The sequence below is a fragment of the Fundulus heteroclitus genome, unplaced genomic scaffold, assembly GCF_011125445.2.
Source record: "Fundulus heteroclitus isolate FHET01 unplaced genomic scaffold, MU-UCD_Fhet_4.1 scaffold_448, whole genome shotgun sequence".
NCBI lineage: Eukaryota > Metazoa > Chordata > Actinopteri > Cyprinodontiformes > Fundulidae > Fundulus > Fundulus heteroclitus.
The window spans coordinates 80,055-101,661 of NW_023396866.1; the positions used below are offsets into that span (position 1 = coordinate 80,055).

Consider the following 21,607-nt stretch of genomic DNA (forward strand, 5'->3'; position numbering starts at 1 on the left):
AAACCTTCTGTCAATCCACACCTGGAGTTTTCTAGTTGGTAAATCTGTGATAAGCGGTCGTATAAACTAAGAAAACTAAGTGTGTCCTCAGTTGGTTGATTAGCAGGGTTGGTTCCTAGATTAATGATTTCTCCCTATGAATAACCCGCATGGCTTTAAGCCTTTATGGGGCTCCACCATCCGTCCCACGCACACAGGCACGCACACAACTAGACGAGTCACGCAGGAATCTATTCATCAACAGTTTATTCATCAGACAGATCAGGTCAACACAACAGATTCGCTGTTCACTGAATGTTTGTTTTTTTTCTCTCTCCACACTTTCCACGCTTCTAGTCAGTGTGTCTCTGAGTGATGGTAGTCCAAGCGCATGCGCAACAGGTGAGCGGAACACCTGGCGGCAGCACATCGCCACGCGCAACTTTATTCATTCTTTCATCAGTTCGGTCACGTGTCGTCACTCAGCGCGCCGCTTGATTCAAACGGCCTCCTCTCTCTCTCTCTCTCTCTGCAGCTCCACCACCAGCTCCTGCAGCACGTTTCGGTCCGGCTCTCAGCACCGGTACCGACCGGTACCGTCCACGCATACTACGGAGCTCCCGCGGTTCAGTCGGGGTCCTGCAGCCTTCTCTCAAACGCCGTTGCTCCTCCTTTTATTCTTCCAGGAGAACTGGCCGTTTGGGAGGGGGGGTGGGGTTCTTTTTACCAACTCCTTCTCACCGCTACACGGCGGTTCGGTTCGGTTCGGCTGGACTCGGGTTCAGTCAGCCGTCCTGCAGCTCCAGGCAGGGCACCCACTGGTTCCTGCAGCGGCTCTCCTCGCAGAAGCTGCTGACGTCCTGCAGGGCCTGGCACTGCAGCGGCTGCACCGGCGGGTTCTGCAGAAGCGCAACGGGACAAGCGGTTAGACTCACGAACACTGCGACACGTCCACGCTGATCCACGCATGCAGGCTGGAGCGGGGAGCGCGTACTTACAGTGACCAGGATGCAGTGCAGGTCCCGGGGCTCGTTGCCGTTGCTGTCGTCGGTGTCCTCCCCCAGCAGCTTGGACAGCCGCCGCATGCCGGACACCCGCAGGATGTTGATGTCGTTGTCGCAACAGAAAGCCTGAAGCAGCGTGAAGTGGATCTGCAGGGCGATGTCGTCCTCGTCCTCCTCGTCCGTGGCGAGGAGACACAGCACCACGCTGTCCGGATCTCTGCAGGCAAAAAAACAGGCAGGGGAACAGTTAGAGGCGGCCCAGACGCACAGCTGTCACATCCACAGGACCAGAGGAATGCCGAGCCGGTCCGGAGACAAACTCCTACTTACACATTCATGAGTTTGGCGGACTCGTAGACTCCCACAGTGAGGCAGTCCTGCCGCTGAGCCGCGACCAGCAACTCCTCCAGAGCCTGACTCACCGTCTCCATCCTGCAGAGACAAGAAGGCGGTTAGAACATTTGACCGAAACTGGCAGAGCGCAACATGTGTCGCTGAATTCTCTAAACAGTGGCTCCAAAGTGATGCAACAAAATTAAAAAAATATTATTGTTCAGGTGTGAATTAAGCTTCTAAAGCCTGGCCGATGTTGCGCAACCTGTCGCCGCCGCGTAATTACGCATCGCTCGTGACCAAAACGCTTACTTTTTGTCGGTGCTGTTGGTTCCAACAAGCTCCTCCAGAGTCATGTTGAAGTCAGAATAATATTCCACCAGCTCCAGGATAGAAATATAAATCCACAGCGCTCGTTATGAGGCGGCGGTCCAGTTAAAACCCAAAAGACAATAAAGTCCAAGCGAAGCGGTAATCCAGATCGGAACGGACAGTCCTTCCAGTGCGCGCTGACAAGTCGGGTTCAGGTTGATGTCTGCACTTGCTCGGTTATGCGTGAGTAGAGGCGATCTGCGCTTCCAACAGCCGAAACTGCTTCATTTATATGGCCCTGTTTAGCGGGCGTCATCGCGCTCAGACGGTCGCTCCCCGATTGGTCTGTGGTGATCAAAAGAGACATGACGCTGCGCTCTCATTGGCTGAGCGCGCCACAGATACCGTGATCCCACGTGGGTGGTTTCGGAGAATCCCCCATCATCCCCTCCCTCCTCTTCCTGCTCTCTCTCTCTCTCTTTCTCTCTCTCTCTCTCTCTCTCTCTCTCTCTCTCTGCTTGTTTACCGAGTTTTGTTCTGTCTGTCTGGAGGAATTTCCAGGTCTCCATCCTCCCTGCTCCCAGAAACTCTTCCCGCTGCACAACTCCGCCAAAAGCAAGAGTCCAACGCTGCGCATGGACACCTGCAGCATGCGCACCTAAAGGTCACACCTGAAGCAGTCCGTTGTACAGGGAGCCTGGTGGGTGCGGGAAGCCCGGAGATCTGGGGGAAGCTGGAGCAGGTGACCTGACCCGTGCTACAGCACGAGCCCTCCGGGTTGTATAACCGCTGCCGCCGCCGCTGCTGCTGCTGCAGGTTGTGCAAGGGCTAAAAATAAAGGATGGAAAAAGACGCTGTAATGAACACGGGCAAGTCAGCTGCTCGCTCTGTTCCTCAGATGTTTGCTTTCTGCACCCCCCCACTGCTGCGGCAGGACACACGGTGTTCTGGAAGCTCCGGGACTTGCACGCTGCTTCTGGAGGCTTTGGCCCCGGGACTTGGAAACATCCCGGGTCAAAGGATCAGAAAAGGTTTACAAGCTCAAGCCTGTAAGTCTGTTCTGCAGCGCCAGAAAGAACACAGGCGTTGCGCATTTGCTTCACATGCAGGTGGTCTAGTGCTTGCACCCTCAAAAGGCCCAAGTTCCCGGGTTCGAATCCCAGACTCCCAGCTCATGCGCCCGGGCCCCAGGAGCCCCACAGTGGCGGCCCTTTCCCCCCCACTAAGGCATGTTTAAATGTAGAGGACGCATTCCATTGGAATGTATGTTGGCATGACAATAAATAATAACGATGACTGTGATGTTTTGTTCTGGCAACATGTTGCTGCTTACACGGACTTCTGCTGAGAAGCAGGTCTCCTGGTCCCCCTAGCGGCGAGCACGCAGCACTGACACGGAGCAGGACATGTCTGTGCAAGGACTGTCCCTGAAAGCAGGGCGCAGGGGAAACCCCGACCAGGAGTCTCCTAATGGGGGGATTTGTGGGGAGTTTCGCGGGTCATTAGCAACTGTTTGGCGCTCTGTTGCATTTTTTTGGGTCAACTTGCTCAAAAAAGTGAAACTGAAAATTGTTCAGTCGTGCAACTGCAATTGTTTTAGGGGGATACTCCTAAAACTCCTGTGTTTTTTTATTTTATTATTAGAGCTCGGGGTTTTTCCTGACTCGAAACAACAGTATTAAAAACAAAAACGATATAATTAAAAAGCTTAAACAAATGCATATGGTGGGAAATGATTTGTTTTATATATTTTTTTATTTAATGCATGGTTGACGAGAGTAAAGATACATTTTAAACAAGAAGTTGTAAGAAAAACCTTTGATTTGACGTAATGAACAGGTTTAAATTCGGTATTTTGGTGAGACTAAATGTAAAATTATTGTCGAATCACTGACTTTAAATAAAAGTAAAGGGATCTATGACATAAGGTGCAATAAAAATGTAAAAAAAAATAAAGATAAAGAAGAACCAGGTTAGTTTGGGCGTTTAAGCATAAACGGCTAGAATAAAAAGGGAATAAATTGAATAAACAGATTACCTAAGGTAGTTCTGTTCTTGATGAGTCACCATGAGTCATTCATGATGCAAAAAGTATTTTTACGACTTACTGCGCAGATTTATTCATCGCAAAATTAAACGTCTGCACGTTTGACATGTACTTTGGAAATTCGTAAAAAGTCTATATTTAGTTTTTGCTAAAGCCTCTGCTCTGGGGTGACTATCATATAAGGCTTGTTCAGATTAAGACGCGTCTGCAGAGAGAAATAATGGCTGCTGGGGGAGCAGAGCTTGTGTTATAGCACCACCTGCTGGTTAGATTTAAAACTTCAAAATGGATCAACGACCTTATGGGTACTTTGTTGTTTGAACTCTGTTTTTAATTAATTCATTTACCAATTCATTTAATTTAATTTTAAAAAACAGAGTTAGTTATTTAATCATAAATCTATATATTTTTAAGGAACATAATGGTTTTACATAATTAATCACAATAAAAAAGCAGAAATTAAGAATCAAACCAAGTGGGTGTAAATAAATACAAAATTGATAAATGAAAAAGCCCAAGATGTCAGATTATCTCAAAGTTTTATTTTTCTACAAATTCCTTAAATATTACACAGAGCCACAGCTTTATTGTGAAATCTTATTTAAAATCTAGCAAATAAACTCTGATTTGAAATGTTGCCCTAAATTTTTATTTTTATTTTTTTATCTTTCAGCTGATGGTTGACTGCAGATTGAATTAATACATTAGCTGTTTTAACACTCTAACAGGTGATTAAAGGGTCAGAGAAAATGACTATTTCATCTTCTGATTAGTCATTGTTGGGGCATTGATATAATCAGCTCGATGAGGCCCATTAGCAGCCAATCAAAGCTTTTATTAAAAAAAAAAAAACGGATCACATGACCACCTCAGTCAGTCATCAATCAGTGAAAGAAGTTTTTCTGTCAGTGGTTTTACTGAAACAAGTTTCAGGAACATCAAGCTTTGATTAGCAAACTTTTCAGTGTTCAGCTTTCTGGGAGCTAAAAGACTTTCGTATTAAAGTTGCGTCTGAAAGGAGCAACATTTGTTACGTTTTTGTTTTTTTTCATAGACTAGCCCTAAGAAACTGGAAAACATTCAGTCTCTTTAAAGGACTTTTAAATTCGGCAACTAAAGACTTTTTCCAAACGTTTGTCCTACAAACAGACATTTACTGGGTTTAACAGAGAAAGTATGAGTGACATGATAATAACGACAAACTGAAGCCATTCTTAATGCAATTGTAAAGCTTATGAAGAATTGATGTGTCAAAAGAGCACACATAAACCATTCCAGTAAGTGTGGAGTCCTCTTCAGATGTCAAATGACAAAAATAATTATGATACAGCATTATTTATGCGACAAGTTTATTTATATAACCTTTCCTGCACAGCAGAATATGATAGAACACTAAAAACAATATATTTTTCCTTTTGTTGCTATTAAACCCAAATTGACAGCCTTAGTACTTTAAATCAGTAGCAAAGGACTCTGGAACCTTTCAGTGTTTGTCTGTGAGAAGGAACCGGAAAAGTTTGGGAACGGGTTTTCTGATCGTTTTAAGGCTAAAGTGTTGCTCCTCCTTGTGATCGGGGAGAATCTGGTCCCTGCTGCATGGCTTCTGATAAGATTCATCACACAGTCGTTGATACTGAAAAGAAAAAAAAAACATCAATTGAAAAAACAGAGTTTAAACAACAAGCCCAAGCTTTGGATAAAAAAGCAGATTTTTGTGTTAGGATGCATTGCTGTTCCTGGAAAAATGTGGTCTTTAAGGTGTTAAAATCACGTTCATAGGCCGACAGCTTCTACTTTTCCATTTTTGTTTAGCAAAGATCAGGAATACTGACCCATCTGACATGGACCCATGTTCCCGCGCTGTGACGGCCCATTTCAGGAGCGTCTGAGCCCAGAGATGGACTATCTCCAAAGTTATGCCCTGTCCATGTGGTTCTGTCAGCTGCTGAGGAGGAATGATGAGAGCTGAGACAGCTGAGGACTCTCCTAAAATCCTTCAGATTCCTTAGGTGATTTAATAATATTCTACATTCTGAAGGGATACTTATTCCCTTCTGATCCCAACTTTGGTTTACTATCTTTCTAACCGGGCGAGTGATCTTTACCAACATCAGTTGTCAAATTTGAGGTCAAATTTGGTGCTTTTGAAGAGTTCAAAGTCTTGTATGAATAAGATGAAGATCTCTCTGTTGTTACTCTGGTCCCCACGTACATGGGTGAATTTATATCAGCAAATAAGTGAAATTAATTGGATAAAAGGTAACATTTTAGGTTAGTTTTAAATAAATGTTTATTCTAAACATGGATCAGGTTTTTGTTAGAAAGTTTATTCCCACTCAGAGTCCACCAACATCCTGATGGCACCTTTAATTAAAAGTGTGAAACCTCCTGCTGGTTTTACGCTCCCCAGTCTTCAGTCTGCTGGTTTTCCTGCAGCTCTCAGCTCTCCAAACATCTCATTAACAAGTGAGCTCACTTCCTTTACATTCATCCTCCACGTAGTGGGGTTAGCATAAAGTCTGCTAAACTGTCTGCTAGAATACACAGCCCACGTTATTCTGTTCTCCAAATACTCATGGCTTTTCTTCTCCCCTTTTTATTCGAATCCACAACAAAATTAACAAATAAACAAGATGGAAATTTAACATTCAGCTGATTCAGACTTTTGCTGTATGTTTATTATTCTACCAAAATGAGGCAATGAAGTATGCATTTGCATGCATAGTGATCTAACAATGCATGCATTGTTAGATCAGTCCAATTCAACTTGTACCTGAATTATTTCCAAACACATAATATCATCAGTTATAAGAAAACAAACTGCTTTAAATGTTGTTCACCGAGCTGCTGAGGATGTCACAATAAAGAAGTAGGTGAAGTAGGAGGAACTGATTGATGAATATCAAGTCTACTGGTGGTGAAGATGGCTAGTCCAGCAAACCACTGGAACGGCCCAGTCAAAGTCCAGACGTCTGAAAATACAGCAGCTGCCTCCAAACCTCAATGAACGGGGCCAGAATTCCTCCAGAAGAATGATGAAGACAGAAAACAACTTCTGAGAACCCTTGTTGTATTCATAATATTCAGATACTTAAAAATGGATGAGACTTTCTTTTTTACCAGGTCTGTAGTAAAGCAAAATGATGTTTTGAATCCAAAGCAATTTACATAAACTCCACTCTCCTTTGTGCTATTATCAAACATGCGAAATAAATAAATAAGAACTAAGAACAAAAAACAAAAGTCAAGGAATAGTTCCCTTTTATTTTGAAATGCCTGACCGGAAGTCTTTCTGCGACACTAGCTGCCTTTTCCCACCGGAGGAGCCCTCCTGGCTAACCTGAGCGATGGTTGCGTCTGACTGATGACCGCCATGACGGAAAGCTGGCTTCCTCACAGAGCCACGGAGTCGGTTTGTGCTTTTAACTTTATTTAACAATTTAAACAAAACAATAAGGGAAAAAAACAATGGAAGCTGAACGGTAATGGAAGACGTTCAACAAGTAGCTCATGGTTTTGTCGAAGAGCTAGCATGAAGCTAACAAAAACAAAGATGGCGACTGCCGCCTAGTACGCAGAGTACGTTAACCGTTGGTGTTTTCTTCCCACAGGAGCTTCCTGTTGTGGAAGCGGTAACCGACACCGAGGCGGCCCCGGGGAAAGTTCTGGAAGTACCGCAGGTTCGGGTCTGTTTTTTTGGGGGGGCTTTTTTTTTTTTGGTTGGCAACCCACTGGAATGTGCATTACCGCCACCCACTGGTTTGGAGTGTGGAACAAAATGCCTCTCTCTCTCTCTCTCTCTCTCTCTCTCTCTCTCTCTCTCTCTCTCTCTCTCTCTCTCTCTCTCTCTCTCTCTCTCTCTCTCTCTCTATCTATATATATATATATATATATATATATATATATATATATATATATATATATATATATATATATATACTTGCTAAACTGTTTTAACTTGCAAATATTTTATACTCTGTCTAATATTTTAACTACTATTTTTAAACTACTATTTACTAATTATAAAACTATTTCCTTCCCTAAACTTTTTTTCATTATTTAATACATATATACCACACCTTCCTACTATCCTTTTTCATCTATCAATTACATTTATTTTTGAATCTATAAATCTATTCCTTAAATTTCTATCACTTAGCTACTAAACATTCTTTTTACTCATTAACATCTGGTTTTAATTACCAAATAGACACTTGTATTAGGGACTTGGACATTTTTTTCAACTTCTTTAAGAGCTAAATCCTTTTGGTTTAACAAATAGAGCTCTTTAAATTATATACAAAAAAATTATTGTTGAAATTGGGCAAGTATTGGCAGAGTTATGACTCTAATAAGTCAAAATAATCACAATTATGGACAATAGAAAAAACAAATTGGAAATAACTGAAAAAAAATTACAAATTAGAGGACACATTAAAAAGAATAGCAAAAGGATGATAACTTTTTATTGAAATAGCTATCAAAATGAAACTTGGAATGTATTTAAGTGGATAATAGTCGATAAATATTCCACTTTCATTCTGTCGAGGCCAGTTTAATGATTTTAGACAGAAATGTCCACAAATGGACTCCTGGGCGCTGCGCTTAGCGGGGTCTACCTCCACCTCCTGGTCAGAGAGTCGCCGTCACGGCGGGGTCTAGTTCAGGTGCTGCGGGGTATCAGATTTCCATGAAACTTCATAATTAGGTACGTTATTATTAAAAAAATAAAAAAGATGATCAGTACGTCATTACTTTTTATCAATTTAAAACAAAAGTCTCTTACACTGTTCTCGAATTAATAACAGGTGGCCTTTCAGTCAGAAAAAAAAACACAAAGTGGGCGTAAATTGTATTTAAATTCAAGCAGAAAAATAACCGCTGAAAAAGTTATGACGTCATTGAGGCGACTCGCTGGCTCATGAGGAATAACCGTTTTGTGTGTACCTGTATTTCAGCTGTGACATAAACTTAAGCATTTAGTTTTTGTTTTAGAAGCTTTTGATTATCCTTTATTGTTGTGCAGCTTCAGGATAGCAAATTTGACTCTTGTAGGTCAGATTTGATCTTTGATCTCCATCACTAGGTGCCCCTGGATGCACAAACCACCAAGGGACGCTGAAAGACAGACCTAAGACCTAACCCATTTTATCACATCCCTACAGATGCAGTTACTGGAGAAGAACCGGGCCACGATCCAGAAGTTAACGCTGTCACCATCATGCTGATGCTGTGGTACCTGAGTGGTTCCATACCGGTAGCTACCTGGTCAGTGACGCCGCAAAACCTTTTGTGTTCTGGTCTCGTCCGTTAATAATCTGAACCCGAGTCCGATTCTGAGGGCAGATTAGTTTAGATTCGTGTTCAGGTAGGGCTGGACGATAATTCAATAACTATATATATATATATATATATATATAGATCGATAGACGTATATTGATGATAGAAAAAAAGAGTCAATAAAAAGTTAAATAGAATAACAGTTTTCCTTTTTGTATTCTAGCTTATAATGTAGGTTAATATTACAGTCATTACATCCCCCCAACCAATCAACGCAGACCCAGGAAGCTCCGCGCCCTTCAAAGAGTTTTTTTCTTCTTTTCAAAAACTTTCAATTTTGGTAAAAAGTTGGTTGAATAAAGGGTTGAGTTTGAATTCAGTGTTTGTGTCTGTATCTAAAAATGGGTTTCTAAACAGCATAAAATGGCCAGGGCTGCACATGAAATATCTTTTGAATTTGTTGATAATTATCAATATCAATGAGTATGATTTATATTTTATGGATATGCTTTTTTCTATGTTGTCCAGCTTTACCTTCATGGACTTTTTTGGGGGGAGATGGTGGGCTTGAGGTTTGTGTTTCAGGAGCAGCGATCCAACTCATCCTCCAGGGTTAAACTCTGGTTTACACGTTTTAACCACAGCTGCTGACATCTAGTGGTTCAACAGGAGAAGACAACTGCAGAAAATGCTCACCATCAATGATTGAGATTTGTTTGGATGCTTAGAACTACAGTGGCTTGCCAAAGTATTCACACCCCTTGAGCTTTTCCACTTATTGTCACATTACAACCACAAACAATAACATATTTTACTGGAATTCTATGTGAAAAACCAACACAAAGTGGTATACAAAGAAAATTATACATGATTTATTTCTGTTTTACAAATAAAAAAACTCAAAAGGGCTTTGTGCAAAAGTATTCAGCCCCCCTGAGTCAACCACCTTTTCCTGCAATTATAGCAGCAAATCTATTAGTTTACAGCTTTGCTCGTCTAGTGACTGAACATTTTGCCCGTTCTTCTTTTTAAAATAGATTAAGCTCAGTCAAGTTGAATGGAGAGTGTTTGTGAGCAGCAGTTTTCAGATCTTATCACAGATTGCTGACAACCGAACTTAAACGAGTCTTTAGTGGAGCAGAAATCTGCTTCAGAATCCCTTCTGAAGGAATCCTGAGTTAATTTGCAGAAACGTTTCTCCTTTTCTTTCCTTTTCTCCAGAGTCGAGGACGACAGGCTGCAGTTTGTTGTTGTTGTTTTCTTCATGTGGATCTATTGGAACATATTAGCACTTAGTTTTTAGTTTGAAAAAAAGACAGAGGCACTTGGAAACTATGCAGATGTTTGTTGAATGAATGAATGAAACGGACATTTTGGTAAAACAATGTGTTTTGTTATGAAAGAGCGAGATGGACATCGCCTTTACGCCCATTCTGTGTCTTCAGATATTAAAGCATCGACACTGAAGGATTTGGGTTCAGCGGGTGAAAAGCTTCCTCTCCACGTCGATGTCGCTCAGCTTTGAGGCTTGTTGACCTCGCCGGAGGGAGATTAAAGCGTCGGGTGTTCTGACGTAAACGGTGACACTCAGAGACCCCGGAGAGCTGCAGGTCTTCCTGTCAAGAAGACTCACTGTTGCTTCTATTAGTTTTATTTCAGTCTTTCACTTGTTGAAAGGTTTATAGTTCTGACCAGAACCGTCCGTTTAACCGGGGTCTCTGCAAAACCTTTCATGCACTCTGAAATTTAATCATCAGCCATATTTTCTGGAAAGGTGGTAAATTTAAATCATGCAGGTATTTAAAGGCTTAAAACTTTCTGAAACTAGCAGGAACCCTGATTTAGGCTGGAAAACATGAAGTGAAGGATGGTTTGCTTAAACCAGTGGTTCTCAGATGTTTTCCCCTTTTGGAGAATAAAACATTTTCAGCCACAACATCCCAACAAAATGGGTCAAAAATGTAACTTTTACTGTTTTTTTCTTTAATGCAGGTTACCCTGAATCCCCTTTGAAATTTATAACATACATATGGGTTAATTTATAACATATAACAATGGATTCTAACAACTAGATTGTTTCAACATTGCCACCCTTTTTTAACTATATAATATTGACAACAATATAAATGACTTTTGGTACCTGCAGTCAACTTTTTACTAGCTATGAACCTCATGTAAAAAATAACGTCAAGCCATCAATATTTAAAACAAACTGCAGTTAAATTAAGTTTTGTACTTTTTAGGAGTTAATAGTGTTCGTCATACAACTGACTGCAGGTACAGGCTAAACACCAGGGGGCGCAGTTGTGACATTCAGAATGATTTAGAAGGCTAGGCTGTTCTGGCGCCCCCTGCATTACTTTCACACACCCCTAGGGGGCGCCCCAAGCCCAGCGCCACAAGGGGGCGCACTACGGCCCATGGCTCTTTACTTTGGCTACAAATTATATTTTTATTATAGTATTTAAATGTAATAATGATAATAAATGCAGATTTTAACAGTTTTTTTCTTAGAATAATTGCTTTTGGTTTTCACAACAGAATGATGCTAAAAGTGCCAGTAATTAATTTTAAATCAATATTTTTTCTTTTCTTTTTTTTTTTTTTACATCATTATCCACAAATATTAACATCCCCTTCATCCTCTTTTTTGTAAACCTCAAAATAGACATAAAAGGCGTTTCTTTAACGATGACAACATATTTCCTACATTAGATCTTTATCAAAAATTATAACGTCTTTTTTCAAACAGCCAGGCAACATTTGCAGCTCCGAACGAGTTTAATTTAAAGGGACTGTAGGAAAAATGGCTCTTTAGACTGTAACTGTTGCAGTGCCCTGGTCTAATAGAATTAGGTAAGTTTATTTCTAAAGCACTTTTCAGTAACAAGACGATTCAAAGTGCCGTACATGAACAGAAAATCATTACAGACATACATGGGAAAAACAAAGGAATAAGCTAAATAAATCCTAGACTAGAATTCTTTCACACATTAACAACCATACGGAAAAATGTGTGTGTTAATGTAATATGTGTAAAATGTGTGTGTTAGTGTAATATGTGTGTGTTAGTTATAGCGGCTAAAGTCATTCACAGGGCGGCCTGGCAAAGTTAGGAGTTTCCACTTATTTATTTGAACTGAAGTTTATTTCATTTGCTGCAGACGTGCATTTAAAGCTTTAAGATGGAGCGTCGTGTGAACGCAGGCTCAGAATGTGTAGTGATATGATTAAGGATTGTTTCTGGAAAATAGGTGCTAATCAATGGGAAACATAGTTTTTTCTACTTTTAAAAACATTTTAGTAGAGTTATGGACTCGCCCGCTCTTATTTGGTCCCATGATCCCATAATGGAAGCATAATCCTGGACCTGTGGCTCATGAATCTCTGCTGTTTTGGCTCATTTCATCGTAAGGCTGTATAATAAACCCCCAGCAGTAGTTTATAGCCGAGGAGGCTGGATTTCTCTGCTCGGTCATGTTCGTGCAGCTTTGGGCTTTAATATCAGCGACGTGCTGTGGAGAAACGGTTGAAGCTCCAGACGTCGGTTCATCCAGGAGAACCAGGAGCTTTCCAGCAGCACCGGGCCTCAACGGGATGAAGATCATTTAGACGTCAGTTCTCTGAGTGAAGAAACGTCTGCCAGCTTCTGCCTCAGAGCTCAGAGCGTAAAAGGTGGCGGTCCTGGCGTCACCTCCTGTTTGACGGAGCAGAGCTCCTGTCCTCTGCCGACCTCGGCGCCGCGCCGCCTGATTGCCTCGTTATGGAGGTAAATATTGTCCCAGTGACGGCAGAGCGGCTCCTGCTCGCTATAAAGGCCTCGCACCGAGCCTCGGCAGACAGGCGGAGCTCAGCACACGTCCAAGCCTTCGACATCCATCGCCGTCGGGTCCGAGTCCGTCCGCACCATGGTCAGCAGCAGGATGCTGCTCCTCGGTGCCTCTTGCTGGCTGCTGGTGGCTTTGGGGAGCTGTGATGATCTGCTGGAGGAGCGATCCCCCGAGTACGACGGCATCAAGACCCAGGAGGAGAAAGAGCTGGTGAGTCGCTCCCACTTTAGTCTGTAGAACCTGAGCTGGGTCCAGCATCAGCAGAGGAAACTTATGCTCGATCAGAACAAGCTCTGAGTTTTATTTTGAAGTTTCTGAGCTCCTGCTCCCCGGTTTGATGTTGCCTCCTCTCCATCCTCAGATAGAAGCCCTGCAGGAAGTTCTGGAGAAGCTGAAGAACAAGCAGCTGCCGTCGTCAGAGAAGAAACTCGGCTGGCTTCCACCTGTAAGCTCTCACCTGCAGCTTTTCTGCTTGTTTCAGCAGCAGATCCAATCCCTGCCTTATCCGGTTAAAACGTCGGGACGCGTCCTTTAAAACGTCAGAGGACCAGTTTGTGTCTTCTGTGGTCAGAATGGAGCCGGTGTCTGGTTAAAATCTGTTCTCTGTGTCGGGAGCGCGCATCGCAGCCGTTTTAACGGCACTTCTGATTGATTTCTCGGTAAAACAACTCATATAATCATGTCAAGGTTGTAACATTCAGTTTAAACGGCAGCTGTTGTTTACAAAATTATAAAATAAAAATAAATAAACAAGGTCTTTCAGGCAGCTGAAATATCCATTCTCTCCTTCCCCGAAAATGTTGGCATGGCAAGGCAAATTTATTTATATAGCACAATTCAGTACAGGGACAATGCAAAGTGCTTTACATGATTAAAATATAGCAAATTAAAACAGAATAAAAGCAAGTAGGAATAAAATGTAGATAGAAAATAGAACAAAAAAGTGGTGATTCAGTTAACTAGAACAGTTGAAGGCAATCTTAAACAAATGTGTTTTTAATCTTGATTTAAAGGAAAAAGGTAAATAAAGAGCAACTGTTTCCAAATTTTAAAAAATTGTTATGTGTAATAGCATATAGTATCCAGTAATCTGTCATATTTTACATTACAACGGAATTTAACAGGAAGTCTTAATTTTTGTGCCCTGCTATCAGCCAGTTTCCATCCTCCTCACTGCAAAAACGAATCTAAAAATAAGTAAAATGTTCTTCAAATTTGTGTTTTTGTCCTAGATTTGAGCAGGAAAATAATATTATCTGCCAATGGAACGAGTATTTTCACCCCTAAGATAAGATAAACAGGCATCCTGCACTTGAAATAAGATGGAGATGAGCTGTTCCTGTTTTAAGTGCATAAATCTTATTCCATTGGCAGATCATCTTATTTACCTGCTCAAATCTAGGACAGATGCACTCATTTTAAGAAAATACTTATTTTTAGTTCTGTTTTTGCAGTGCTTGTTCAGCAATGTAAAATCATAATTACACACTTATGTGTTGGAATACTGTGTTTGGTGGCTTACTTTTATTTGTCAGGCTTAAGTGACAAAAGTTGGAAAAAGACCGATTATCTTGCTAAAATAACACAAAACAGCGTAAAAAGACCTCGTTTATTTATTTTTATTTTACAATTTTGTAAACAGCTGCCGATTAAACTGAATGTTACGACCTTGACATGATTATATGAGTTGTTTTACCGAGAAATCAATCAGAAGCGGCGTGAAAACGGCTGCAAAGCGCGCTCCCGACACAACCCTGATTTCTCCCCGTGTGTGTGTGTGTGTGTGTGTGTGTGTGTGTGTGTGTGTGTGTGTGTGTGTGTGTGTGTGTGTGTGTGTGTGTGTGTGTGTGTGTGTGTGTGTGTGTGTGTGTCTCAGTGCGACGCAAGCGAGCAGTGCGCCGTGCGGAAGGGAGCGAGGGTCGGCAAGCTGTGCGGATGTCCCAGAGGATCGTTGTGCAACTTCACCGTCCTCAAGTGTGTCTAGAGCTCACATTTAAACACGTCAAACACAAGAAATAAACTTTTCAAAAACATTTACTGTTTGTTTTTTTTAATCTCGATCAAACTGCCTGACATGAAGAGAACATTAATCCTACCAGAACACTTTCTGAATAACATGACTGGGACGTTTATTTAAAAAGCATGTTTGGTCTTTCTAGCGTCCCTAAAAGCTGAACAGACGGTGGAGTTCAGGCGTGTTGGAGGGATGGAGGACCGGACCTGGGCCACAGCAGCAGAACCGTGCAAAGTACAGAGAAAACCTTTATGTCTGAGCTGATTGTCTCAAATGTAGGGAGAAGAAAAGAAGAGAGCGCTCAGGTTTATTAATGAAATGAGCACATCCCAGCCTGAGCTGCGTTTTAATCCAGCGTCTGACGGTGTAGGGCTGGACGATATAGAAAAAAAGCATTTCAATAAAATACAAATCATACTGAATGATATCGATAATTATCAACAAATTCAATACATAAATTTTAAATGCAGCCCTGCTGTTGCTTAGGGACCTATTTTTAGACACAGAGACACAAACACTGAATTCAAACTTTTTATTCAAAAAACTTTTTAACAAAACTGCAAGTTTTTAAAAAACGTGTGCTCTCTGAACTCTTTGAAGGGGGCGGAGCTTGGTTCCTGGGTCTGCGTTGTGATTGGTTGAGAGGATATGGTGACTGTAATAATAACCTACATGGCTAGAATGCAAAAGGAAGGAAAACTGTTATTCTATTGAACTTTTTATTGACCCATTTTTTCTGCCGTCGATATACGTCTATCGATCGATATATATTGTTATTGAATTATCGTCCAGCCCTAATTTGGTAACATCTAAAAGTCCAGACTAGAGTTTCCTGCAGGGACAAAAAAAAACGTTTTTAAGCAGTAATGGTTGCGGCATCAAAACAGAACACAGGAAGATTCAGTGGAAACATAGCTGGCAGCAGGATAAATCCAGTCGCAGTCTCTCTCAGCCTGACCGAAGCCATAACAGGACAAATAAATGCTGGCGTGAAAAGATTCTGGCAGGTTCTGACGCTTCGATCCGAACACGGGCGCCGTGAAGCTCTGAGAGTCCAGCATGAAGCGTTGCAGACGTGAAGCTGAAAGCGAAAACGTAGAAGTCTGTATCCGAGCGTCCGTGGTGCGACGGCGTCTCCGTGGCGGAGACAGGAAGTTCGTACAGCAGTGGTGTTGGTCCAGGCTCCGCCTCCTCCGGGACCGCCGGGCTTGCTGTAACTTGACCCGCCTCCACACTGGACTCCTGGACAGAACCCAGATATATTAGGCAAGGCAAGGCAAGGCAAATTTATTTATATAGCACAATTCAGTACAAAGACAATGCAAAGTGCTTTACATGATTAAAATATAGCAAAATAAAACAGAATAAAAGCAAGTAGGAATAAAATATAGATAGAAAATAGAACAAAAAAGTGGTGATTCAGTTAACTAGGACAGTTGAAGACAATTTTAAACAAATGTGTTTTTAATCTTGATTTAAAGGAACTAAGGTTTTCCACATCTTTACAGTTTTCTGGAAGTTTGTTCCAGATAATTGGAGCATAGGAACTAAATGCTGCTTCTCCATGTTTGGTTCTGGTTCTAGGTATGCAGAGTAGGCTGGAGCCAGAAGACCTTAGGTTTCATTTCCGGCTCCAGACTAGTTAGAAAAGCTGTTTGATGTCAAAATACAGGCTTTTTATGGAGGTAATCAGGGTTACAGCAGTGAGGGCCCTACGTTAGCAGAAAGGCTTTGATTTGTTTGGGACACCAAGGTGCCGCCAATGAATCCTGGTTTAAATCATCTCTAAGGTTGACACGAATGGGCAACTTCTTCCAATGACCCAGTGACAGATCGCTGGTGATCTGTGGACGTTGGAAAGTCACCAGGCCAAAGGGAAGAAGGCTTTAAAATTATTAAACTGTTTCGGAGCCTTCCCAGGACTTTGGACCACAGATCCTGGGGGTAGTTCTCAGAAAGCAGAAACAGAAGCTAACTAACTGGGACGAACCCAGAGGGGCTAAAGACGAGCAGAACGAGTCGACATACGTTTGGATTCTTCCTCCAGTTAACAGAAACATTAAAGGAAAAGCCTGGAAATGCTCACATTCTATGAATATAGCAATTAAAGCTGTTAAAGCCTATGAAATATATATTAATATTTAGCTTTTATCATTTTTTTTATAAAAGTATATAATCAGAATTATTAAAAAAAAAAAGTAAAAAAACAAAGCAACTGGACTTGTTTTCCGTAGTTGAAGACGTTTCGCTTCCTGTCCAGGAAGCTTTCTCAATTCAAAAAGTCTGGAGTAATGTGGAGTAACATTACTTCACATTAGTCCATTGTTACTCCAGTTGCTTTGTTTTTTGTTTTTTACTTTTTTTGGAATGACCATGACCTGGATGACTGAGAATCTTCACCAGTATATAATCAGAAGGCAAATTAAAGAGATTAAGGGTTAAATGAGCGCAGTAAGAATATTCAGCCAGCAGATGGCGCTGTGACTCCTGCTTTAATCCTTTCTTTCCCACACAAAAACCTGACATTGCTCTTATATTAATAAAGTAGGGCTGAACAATTAATCGCAATTTCAATATAATCGCAATTTTAAAGAACGGAATTTTCAAATCGCAGAGGTCTGCAATTTTTGGCAATGTAACAATTAATGGATCAGACACGTCCTTTTGCTGTTGTTAATATGTTTAAAGTGGGTTTGGCTCCACATGGAAGGGAAGAGAGTTGCAGCAGTGAGATAATCTAATTTTATTATTTGTTTTAGAGTTTATATTTTCTTACTGTTTTTCACAGAAACTTTCAGGAATCTCACCATAGCATTAAGTACGATGAAACTGATTAATACATAGACTTGTTTGTTAGTTTCACAAGGAGGATTGATGTCCAATTCAACAAGCTATTCTCTTGAATAATAATATTCAGAAACTGAATATTATTATTATTATTAATTTAATTTAATAAAAACTGTAAAATTACTTGTTTTAAATTGTCCTTGTTTACAAACATCTTTACCTACAGGCCATTTTTGTTGCTTGTGGTTAATGCAGAGAAAAGTCAAAATTAAAGTGCAATTATGGTTGAAATATATCGCAGTATAGATTTTTGCCAAAATCGTACAGCCCTAATATATTTAAAAAGACATGATAAATTATTGCATAATTGAAAATAAATAATTCCATTAAATCGCAATATTAAGATAAAAAATAGCAATTAGATTATTTTCCAAAATCGTTCAGCCCTAATGCCTGACAATGTAAACAATGTTTACTTGTTCGCTTTTTGTCAACTTAAGTTTCACGTTTCAAAAATATGACGTGATTTTAAATTTTCTCCGTGTTCATTTAGATCCTGAGAAGAGAGGAAGTTGGGAGTGATTTATTTATTTATGTTTCAGTCCTGTGAGCGATTGTCTGAGGCGCCGTTGGTACTCACAGGTTAGCAGATGCAGAGCGGCACTAAGGAGTAGCGTCAGCGCAGGGATGCCAGCGAGCGGAGCTGCAGCATCTTTGGGAGGCGCTGACTCAGAGGAGCTGGCTTGGTTTTTCTCCTGAGGAGCTGCTGATTCAGCAGCTTTACACTTCTGACTGTTGAAACACAAAACAGAAACCCGGTCAGAGTGGGCGCCTCGATCAGCCGCCGGCTGGACCAGCTGACCGGACTCACAGCTGTTTCTCCAGGTACTGCTCCCTGGACTCGCAGCCTTTGGTCTGACTCTGAGCCGCCAACATCTGGCTGTCAGCCGCCGCCTTCAGGCTGAAACACGTCTGGGTCTGATGGGCAGCCTGGGTCAGGTTCAGCTGCAGGGCCTCCACTCGCTCTGAGGGTGCACAGAGAAGGAGCGGTCAGTCAGAGGAGCATGAATACAGGCGTGTTAGGAGGTGAAACAGTGGACAGAACGTGGATTAGCAGCTGCTGTCAGATCAGTGCTGCAGAGGCCTGCAGTCATCACTGACTTCTAAGTTCTTCCTTTTCACATTTAATCATTCAGTTGTGGTCTATATAATTGCTCTAATTTATCCCCACAGCCCCTTTTTTCTACCTGTCCTGAGGTGCGTCTGGGAGCAGCTCGTTTTGGTGCTGTCTCTTTAAATCTAAAGCCACTATACACCCCCAGAGCGTTTCACTACACCCCTTTCGGCCATTTTTGTAGTCTGTTGGGGGACGGTGTAATGAGCATCTGAACATTTCCACTCATACCAATCAATAGCTTCTATCGACCTGAGCGACCTTCTTTAGCAGTTCTGCAGCAAATACAGTGACCTAATAGTAAAAAAAATTAAATAATAGAAAACTGAATGTCTTGAAAAGTGTGACCCAAACAGAATATAAAGAAATCTACGCTGCTCCTGGATAGCCTAAATTCAAGACTCCAAGTACACACCAAAATGTACTTAGAGGCTAAAAAGTGGATTTTGCCTGATACTGTCCCTTTAAATGAAGCACAGTTTGAAATGGTCTGTCTGATCAGAGGAAATAAACTGCAAAACGGAACTAAAAACGAGTAAAATGTTATTAAAATCAGTGTATCTGTCTTCGATTTGAGCAGCAAGTTTAAATTAAATGCCAATAGAATAATATTTTTTCACTTACAACAGGAAATGATCTCCGTCATCTTATTTCAAGTGCAGTATAACTAATTATCTTATTTTAGGGGTCAAAATACTCATTCCATTGGCAGATAATCTTATCTACCTGCTCAAATAACGAAAAAACTTATTTCAAGAAATTTTTACTTATTTTAGTTCCGTTTTTGCAGTGTACCACTGCCGAAAAGAAATAAAAGACTTGGTAAAAAAAAAAAAATTACGGAGAAAAAAAAAGTTTCAGTCTGAAACTCCTGTTCTTCTCACCGCTGACCCTGCAAGTGTTAGATGCCGACAAATGGTGGAAAAAATGTCAAATGAATATATTCATCATGCACCTGCAGAAAATAGCAGTGACAGCTGCAATTAAGTCTTTAGATCATAGAAAGTACTCCTGGATCAGTTCCTCTGTGCTCTTTTTCTGTGTCGGCTCTGCCTCCTTAAATCCCCGGTGGGTGACCACAGTTTTCCTCTCCACCGTGGCCGCATGCTTGCCCGGTGTGACGGATTGCTTGATAACTAGTAACAAATTTGAATCTTGTATTGAACTACATGTTTCTGTCTATGAATCTTCTTGTCTTGCCTTTAGATTTGTTGCAAATCAGTTCTATATAAATAAACTGAATTGAGTTGATTTTTGAGCCACTTTGATATAACTGAATAAATACTGATATTTAGCTAATTACGAATATATTATTTACATCCAGTTCTATTTTATTGTGGCATGTATAAATACTGTATCACATGTGGTAAGTAAACAGGTGAAAGCCAGTATTATGTGCCATTTGAAGACAAAATCATCACAAAGCGCTGTGCAGAAAACAGAAATAACTTAAAATTAACTGCTGATCAAAAAACATAAAATACAAATAAAACATTCAACAAAAAATGGTTTAATTCCATTTTCTGAATGTTAGGGTTTAGCTGCTCTTATGTATTAATTTGGTGATGTTTAATGCTAATGTATGTTGTAAATTGGTTATTTACATAAGGCATATGTAAACATGTTTATATTCTAAATTATACATAAATTAAAAATAAATTATATCAGGCTTTGAGACCGATCCCAAATGCTCGAGGGTCCAGTAGCAACAGATTGCAGTAATTCAGGACACACCAGTATGGAAATTTGGGCCGATATCCATATCTAATATTAATATTGTTGTTATGTCTGATATTTACAGATATTATCTAAATTATTTATACTTCCCCACTAAGAGTCATAAGGCCAAGCCCCGCCCCTCCAGAAACACACACAGCACCAAAATGGAAATAAACAAATTTAGTTTCAGTCCAGCATGTTAAAAATAGCTAATATCAACCAATGGTATCAATATATTGAGCATTCCTATCAGTAATTATTATTTTTATGGATAAAATATGTCACTGGTTCTTTAGATGTCCGGTAGAAACCTGGATTAGGCTGTTTTTGTTGGGACGGATTAACATGCAGGAGGAAGAAAACCATCCAGCGTCTGGATTACATGCAGCTGCCAGCGTTGACCTTCCTTCACGTGAATTTAAAATGTGTTTCTGTAAACACATCGTCCTCCTGCTGCCTTTTCAGCGCAGCCTGATTGTTGACGCAGAGTTATCCAACACAGCAACTGTAACCAACTGATCCTGGGTCTGTTTCCACGGCCCCGCGGCTCCTCGCTTTACTTATAAGGCTTTTTTTACACCAGTTATGTCAGGAATGATGCGTCCTGCCAGGGCTCATGTTTTCACCGCTTTGCCTTGTTTTTGTGGAGATTCTGGATCCGTTCCAGACGCCGTGAGATCACCAAGTTCCTGCGTTCTGACGGGCCGCTCTGGTTCTGGAGGTGGACCGTGCGTTCTCTTGTTATTCTGGCTGTTACGGTATTATTCTGACTTTTACACCCAGTGTGGATGTATTTGCCTGGTGCAGATGCGTGTTTGTGTCCAGGTGACTCGTTTCTTCCAGGCCGACCCGTTCACATAAAGCAGAGATTAATTTCTGTTAAAGCGCCGAACACAAAGCCTCTTTCATATCTCCTCTATACAGGAATTTATCACTCCCTCCGAACACTGCAGGCAGGAAAACACCCTTATTAACGTTCGTCCACACTTCCCAGAAACTCCTGCGCTGCTGCCGGGCGACCTTGGTCATACAGGAAAAAATAATCACGTTTTTTAAATTTCCTCCAGCAGCACAGAAACGTCTCCTTCTCAACGTCGTCTAAGGAGAACTTTTATCTACACGTTTTTC

General features: G+C 41.1%; 2 protein-coding genes and 2 long non-coding RNA genes across 4 annotated transcripts; 2 read left to right on the forward strand and 2 right to left on the reverse strand.

Annotated features, from left to right (window-relative positions):
* Positions 1-228: 228 nt before the first annotated feature.
* Positions 229-1,929, reverse strand: gadd45ba (growth arrest and DNA-damage-inducible, beta a). The gene is made up of 4 exons (XM_012882688.3): positions 1,629-1,929; positions 1,314-1,415; positions 978-1,200; positions 229-878 (listed from the first exon to the last, which is right to left on the reverse strand). The coding sequence occupies exons 1-4, from the start codon at positions 1,670-1,672 to the stop codon at positions 765-767; spliced, it is 483 nt and encodes a 160-aa protein (XP_012738142.1). The 5' UTR covers positions 1,673-1,929; the 3' UTR covers positions 229-764.
* A 5,357-nt stretch (positions 1,930-7,286) lies between these two features.
* Positions 7,287-10,805, forward strand: LOC118560545. The gene is made up of 3 exons (XR_004929426.1): positions 7,287-7,355; positions 8,841-8,943; positions 10,401-10,805. It is a non-coding gene; the product is annotated as an uncharacterized LOC118560545 (long non-coding RNA).
* A 765-nt stretch (positions 10,806-11,570) lies between these two features.
* Positions 11,571-14,818, forward strand: LOC105940209 (cocaine- and amphetamine-regulated transcript protein-like). Its single transcript, XM_036131630.1, has 3 exons — positions 11,571-12,995; positions 13,147-13,230; positions 14,662-14,818. The coding sequence occupies exons 1-3, from the start codon at positions 12,864-12,866 to the stop codon at positions 14,767-14,769; spliced, it is 324 nt and encodes a 107-aa protein (XP_035987523.1). The 5' UTR covers positions 11,571-12,863; the 3' UTR covers positions 14,770-14,818.
* Positions 14,819-15,551: 733 nt separating this feature from the next.
* LOC118560544 lies at positions 15,552-18,630 on the reverse strand. The gene is made up of 3 exons (XR_004929425.1): positions 18,458-18,630; positions 18,227-18,378; positions 15,552-16,041 (listed from the first exon to the last, which is right to left on the reverse strand). It is a non-coding gene; the product is annotated as an uncharacterized LOC118560544 (long non-coding RNA).
* Positions 18,631-21,607: the final 2,977 nt, after the last annotated feature.